We start from the raw sequence: 6,621 nt of genomic DNA, 5'->3' as shown, positions 1-6,621 counted from the left end.
GTGTTTCGACTGCTTTGACACACTTTATCATTCAATTTCACAAAAACTATTTGGCTCAAAAATATGATTTTTACACATCTTCTTGACTGATACTTCCCCCCATAAATGACTTAATTTTGTTTCGATGTTCAATGCAGTTATTGTGCAGCATTAGATGTAGTAAACCATTGCACGAAATTTTGAAGAGTTTGCAGAGGTAAAAGTCCATAGCGTATACTTTTTGTATGGTCGATTTTAGTTGCCACTAGAAATTTTAAAAAATTACATTCAAACGAATAAAATTAATGAAGTAAGAGACTTCAATATTGTTTTTAAATAAAGAAAATATTAGGTACCAAACAAGGTTTGAACTCAGAACCTTTCAGTTAGCAGCCATACACTATAACCATTACATTAACACAGCTTGTCATTTAATAGATCCCACGGAGATCTTCAAAATATCACGCAAAATACCGACAAACACTGTTGGTATGACAATGAATTACTCATGTTTCATCGAAGTACAATAGGAAATGAAAAATTACCGCTGTTCTTTATTGCAAAAAAGTGGTTAGTGAGAATGATACAAACACCTTTCCTTGCTATCACCTGAATTAGGAGGCTTATCGCTTGTTTGGTTTAATTAATTAATAGAATATGAAGCAATTGGTGTAAAGAATGCTTTTTCCAAACTTTCTATAAAAGAAAGTCTGCTATCAAGATATTGCTTTTGTTCAATTACTTTATTTGCGACTGAACGTTTCTAAAACTGAAGACACTCGTCCATGCTCTGCACTGTAGCCGAGCTCTGGCAACGTTGTTCTCTGTTCATTGGCTGACTGTTTTGTGACATCAGATGCACAGAACGAACCTAAACTCGGCCGCTGTCGTAAATGACACGGACTTTAGTGGCCATGATAACAGACGATTTTCAACCACTTTCAGTCATCGAGGACACTGGTTTTCGACGTTTTGTTTCACTGTTGGACCCACAATACTCGATACCAAATCGAAAAAAGTTGCGCCTCATGATGGAGGATGATTACCATAAACAGAAAGAGGCTGTAAACTTGGCCATGGAACACTCTACTTGTGTTTCTTTAACGACCGATATTTGGACCTCACTCAATAGTGAGGCATATATTGCTGTAACTGGTCATTTAATTAACACTAATTGGTGCCTGAAAGCTTTAGCTCTCGAGACATTCCATTTCCCGGAAAAGCATACAGCACTAAATATTAGTGAGGTGTTAGATAACATGATTTCAAAATGGAACATTGGAAACAAGGTTGTAAGCATCACAACTGACAATGCCAGTAACATGACAGCAGCCGTACAACTTATTCACAGTGGCAACATTTATATGCAACATGTGCCTTGTTTAGCACACACCATCAATTTAGTTGTGAAAAGTTCTTTGAACACCAACAGTGAGCTCTGCATAATGTGGGAAAAGGCCAGAGAAATTGTTAGCTATTTTAAAACATGTTGCAATGCTAATGAAAAACTCCATGAGATACAGGATCTAATGAAAAAACCTGTTCATAAATTGATTCAGGAAACTGAAACCCAATGGAACAGTATGTTTTATATGCTACATCTAGTGCAGCAAAAGGAATGCAGTGCAGCCTGTTTATCATCTTAGTATTCAGGTGTAGAGAACCTCACAGCTGACGAGTGGCGAATTTTGAAGGAATGTTTATGTGTACTGGAGTCATTTGAAGTGGTAACAAGTGAAATTTCAACTGAAAACTATACCTCTCTTTCGAAAGCTATTCCAATAATCATACAGCTAATCCTAACCATATGCAATGGGAAGTGGGCTACCATGGCAGCACAAGAGCTAGAGCATCATCTGCACAACTCACTAATATCCCGGCTACGATTAATAGAAACAAACAAAGTACATGCCGTTGCCACAGGTCTCGACCCAAGATTCTAAACGTTACCATTTACGAATCTCATTCATTCAAAACATGCCATTGCAAGCCTAATTGCAGAGTGCACAAACGTGGTAGAGACCATACGATCTAATCATTTAGCTACTAACGACACTAGCCATGAGCACCATTTCATACAAAATGCCAGGAGTTCCTTATGGGCTTCTTTCGATGAAGAGGTTTCCAGTAAAAATCTAATGAAAAGCAGTTGTGATAGCATAGACCTGGAGGTACAACAATATTTGGAAGAACCGTACCTACAACGCACAGATAATCCTTTACACTACTGGAAAAAAAATGAAAACAATTACCCAGGTCTAGCTGTCGTGGCAAAAAAATGTCTTGTAATACCTGCAACTTCTGTTCCCAGTGAAAGAATATTTTCGAAAACAGGACTACTTATAAACAAACAAAGAAGCAGACTAAAAGGCCAATTGGTTAATAAGATCATATTTCTAAACAAAAATCGATGGCAGTGCAGCAATGGGATGTAAAAATGCCTTCTGCTGAACAACTTTTGCTTCCTTTCTTTCTCCAGTAAGATCTAGATTGGTTTTTATGTTATGTACAGCTCTGTGTTCTATAGAAATCTTGTTGGATTTACTAGTGATCAATTTAGGAAAGGAAGGTGAGGGCACACTGGAAGTGAAGAATTCTTATAAGGTAACCAGGGGATGTCTGTGGAAGGGGGAAGGGGAGGAGGATCACAGTTGTTGGGGTGTTGGGACAGTTTAACACATTTTTGGGGGGGGGGGAGGATTTGATTGGCTGTTGCAGTGTCAGAGTTTTGGCAGACGTGTTGCCATCTGTATTATGGACCCTTCTCTCTTCAATCAACACCGCACCATCCCCATCTCCAGATCATCTGCTTCCTTCTGCCTGCACCCCAAGGCCCCCCCCCCCCACCCCATGGAGGCACTTTCTCTCCTCCTCCCTCCCTCTCCCTCCTTCTCTCTCTCCCTCCCTCGCTCCCCCTTGTCTCTCTCTCTCACCCTCCATCTCTCTCCCTCCCTCCCTCCCCCCTCCCTCCCTCTCTCCCCATTTTTTCCACCCCTCCCCCTTACCATCTCCCCTGTTTCTATCTGTCTCCCTCTTCATCACCTCCTTCCTCTCCTTTTTTCCCTTCCCTCTCCCATCCTCTTCCTTTCTCTGTCCCTTATATGCTGTATGCTCTGAATCCCTTTTCTGTTATGTGGCAGCTGTGCTGAGTCATCTGCAGAAGATCTACCCCCCTCCTTGCCTCATGCATCCGTCCCTACCCTGTACCTTTTCCCCACCTCCATCTGTCCGGGCAGTTGCTGTCAATAATCGATAGTCAATAATCACCCTTGCCGCAACCACAAATCCACAAATGTGTATGTTTTGGTGTCTGTGTGGTTGTATGTTTGTACATGTGTGATCTTGAATTTAAAAAAAATAAATAAATAAATAAATAAATAAAAAATAAAAAAAGGTGGGGGGGGGGAGGGGGGGTTAGGTTGCCTCTCCTTATTTTACAATTTTTCCATTCTGGAGGTTCCATGATTATGTGTTATCAAGCTGAATTGAGGTCTCCAGCTGCTGCATGTTGTCACAGGAGGACATCAAATGTAATAGTACCAATACCCACAGAACTGTTTCAACAACCTTAACCAGTAATTACTTTATTTCAGTAGTTTATTATTGAATTGTAACACACTTTCTTATTTATGCCCAACTTTGAGTGTACCCTGTACCTTCACATATGCTGGCCCCATAAATGAGTAAGCATGAGAACGATTTACCTACTTAAGTAATCAATAAGCTGATGCAAGACCACAGCCACTTAGTCACCTAGTTCTTGCCACATCACGACATAACTTATTGAACATTAAGTATACGTAAAATCTTGTCAGTCAATAACCTGGAATAAAGGTCCTACAAGGCTAATTAAAATAACTCAGACTCTCACTTTGGGAATACTTCGAATATAACAAGAATCTATTGGAAAGGAGCTTTTATTCAGTGCTAATAACATACACTGGTGAGCAAAAAGGATGAAAGTAACTTACGCATGATGTGTCATCGTCAAGTAACATAGCTTGGTGAAACTTGGACCATGCGTAGCAAGAAATGCTACAGTACACTACACTACATACAGAAGGTAACAGAAAGAAATAAGCAATCTGATGAACATAAATGAGACTTATTTTTAAAGACAATAATTACAGTAAAATCATTGTGATGGTCCCCTGGACATTACAAAAGGTAAGACATGGTACTTGATAGCGTTTTTGTTCACCATGGATGGAAATGCTCCGAAATGTGCTCCCAGGCTGGCCATGATGTTGATAAGGAGTTCATATTGTAGGGCATTCCATTCCCCCACCAGCACTGTTGTCACCTGACAGGATCATTGGTGCATGTGGACATGCTGCAAATACATTTCCCCAATGCATCCCATACATGTTCAGTGGGATTTAAGTTGGAGTAATGGGCAGGCAAGTCCAGTTGCTGAGGATCCTCTCATTCCAATAGCTCCTCAACCTGCACAATTTGATGTGGCCATCAATTTTATGTGGCCATCAATCAGTGTCAAATCACAAAATGGTTTAAAACCAATAGGCCAGAAAGTAAGAATCAAGCTGGGAAACAAACTCAAATTACGAAATGGTTCAAGCCAAAAAGAAATGAGGCACAAATTTTGCAAGCTCCAAAAATACTGGAAGACAAACAACTGCTGTACGTGTGTCTTCCAGAACAAGGAAAGCTCCAGAGAGGACCAGTGATTTTTTATGCCTGGCACCAGGGAAATCACTTCAGCACCATCCAGATCCAGTGCCATCAAGACTGTAACTATGGATGTAAGTACACAGTATCAAAGTGACAAAGAAATGTACAAGCCAAGTGAGCAAGCTCATCGGCTGCTACAGATGAATCCAGACCTACTCTTTTGTGAGGATGGCTCATTATTAAATATTAGGTCTTTAAAAAATAAAACTGATGATCTTAGTAGTAACTATATAATGCATTGTAATATAAATGGTTTAAGTGCTGAATACTCATGTGACAGAAGCTCTAAGTTAGATGAGCTACAAGTTTTTTATCTGAATTTCTAAATGTTAAAGTAATTTGTTTAAATGAACACTGGCTTAGTAGGGAGACCATAAAACTCTTAAATAAAATTCAAAACTTCAAGGTAGCTACCAGCTTTTGTAGGATAAATAAGTCATGAGGAAGATCATGCACACTCATTCATTCTGATTTAGATTACCATGTAAGATGTGACTTCAGTTGTTTTAATGAAGAGTGTATTTTTGAGCGTTGCTGTGTTGAGTTAAAGCACTTAAATGTTGTTATAATATCAATTTATAGAATCCCAGGGAAGGTGACAACATGAGCATTTCCTACGTAAATTTCAGAGTTTGTTAGAATACCTCAGTAAAGAAAAGAGAAAAAAATTGTAGTTGCTGCTGATTTCAACATCAATGTGTTGAATGAAACATGTGAGGTATCAAAATTTGGCTTCAAATTAAATTTTTCTGAATCTACAAGAGAAAATGCTCAGTCAGCTACATGCATTGACAATATTTTAACGAATTACGTATTTGAAAAAGGATATAAATTTTGTCTATATCTAGGAATTTCTTATCATTCAGAATTATTCATTGAGCTACCCAGAGCAGGCAGAGAAGTCCCATGTAAATAAGCTTATGTATAAAGGATCTTCAACCAAGAAACTTTGACTCAATTCCATGATAAGCTGAAGGAGACAGAATGGCACTTTGATAAAAATATTTCATGCACAGCAAATTATGAAGCATTTCTAAGGGATTTTCTAAGTGTTTTCAATGAAATGTTTCCACAAAAAACTTATTTTAATAAAATGACAAAATTAAAATGGATCACTAAATGTATAAAAATCCCCAGTGCTAAGAAAAGGCAGCTACATAAGGAACTAAGACATAATAAAAAAATTGAATTTATTGAATATGTTAAACGATAAAAAAAGTACATTTAAGAACGTTGTGAAAGCAGCAAAGCAAATGACAAATAATGAATTAATCTTAAAACATGAGAATAAATCAAAGGCAGTGTGGTCAGTTGTAAAACACGAATTAGGTATCAAAGCCTCTAGACATGGAATTAGTACAATTAAGCTTGAAGACGAGATAATTGTAAATCCGGCTCAAATTTCAGAATGCTTAATGGCTCTGAGCACTATGGGACTCAACTGCTGAGGTCATTAGTCCCCTAGAACTTAGAACTAGTTAAACCTAACTAACCTAAGGACATCACAAACATCCATGCCCGAGGCAGGATTCGAACCTGCGACCGTAGCGGTCTTGCGGTTCCAGACTGCAGCGCCTTTAACCGCACGGCCACTTCGGCCGGCTTTCAGAATGCTTCAATGAGTTCTTCATTAATGTAGTGAAATCAGAGGTTAATGTTGAGATTATGAGAACAATGTATGTCCCTTTGGACTAAATCTTAATTCTGAATGCCTCACAAAATTGAAAATAGTTTTAACAATAGATGTAGAAAAAATTATATTAAAACTAAAAAACAAAAATTCTGCAGGTTGGGATGGAATACCACCAAAAGTCCTTAAATTTGTGTGTAAAATAATAGGATATCCACTATCTAAAATAATAAACCAATCCTTTGAACAAGGAAGCTTCCCAGAGGTGCTGAAGTATGCAGAAGTAAAACCATTGCTCAAAAAAGGGTCAAGAGAGGATA

At 38.4% G+C, this 6,621-nt stretch overlaps 1 protein-coding gene across 1 annotated transcript; it reads left to right on the top strand.

Annotated features, from left to right (window-relative positions):
• The first annotated feature begins 872 nt into the window (after window positions 1-872).
• LOC126260402 (E3 SUMO-protein ligase ZBED1-like) lies at window positions 873-1,922 on the top strand. The gene is made up of 2 exons (XM_049957729.1): window positions 873-1,560; window positions 1,639-1,922. Exons 1-2 carry the CDS (start codon window positions 873-875, stop codon window positions 1,920-1,922), a joined length of 972 nt encoding a protein of 323 aa, XP_049813686.1.
• Window positions 1,923-6,621: the final 4,699 nt, after the last annotated feature.

The sequence above is a fragment of the Schistocerca nitens genome, chromosome 5, assembly GCF_023898315.1.
Source record: "Schistocerca nitens isolate TAMUIC-IGC-003100 chromosome 5, iqSchNite1.1, whole genome shotgun sequence".
In the NCBI taxonomy this organism is placed as follows: Eukaryota; Metazoa; Arthropoda; class Insecta; order Orthoptera; family Acrididae; genus Schistocerca; species Schistocerca nitens.
Note: the sequence above shows the minus strand (reverse complement) of the source record. Positions and strands in the feature narration are given on the sequence as shown.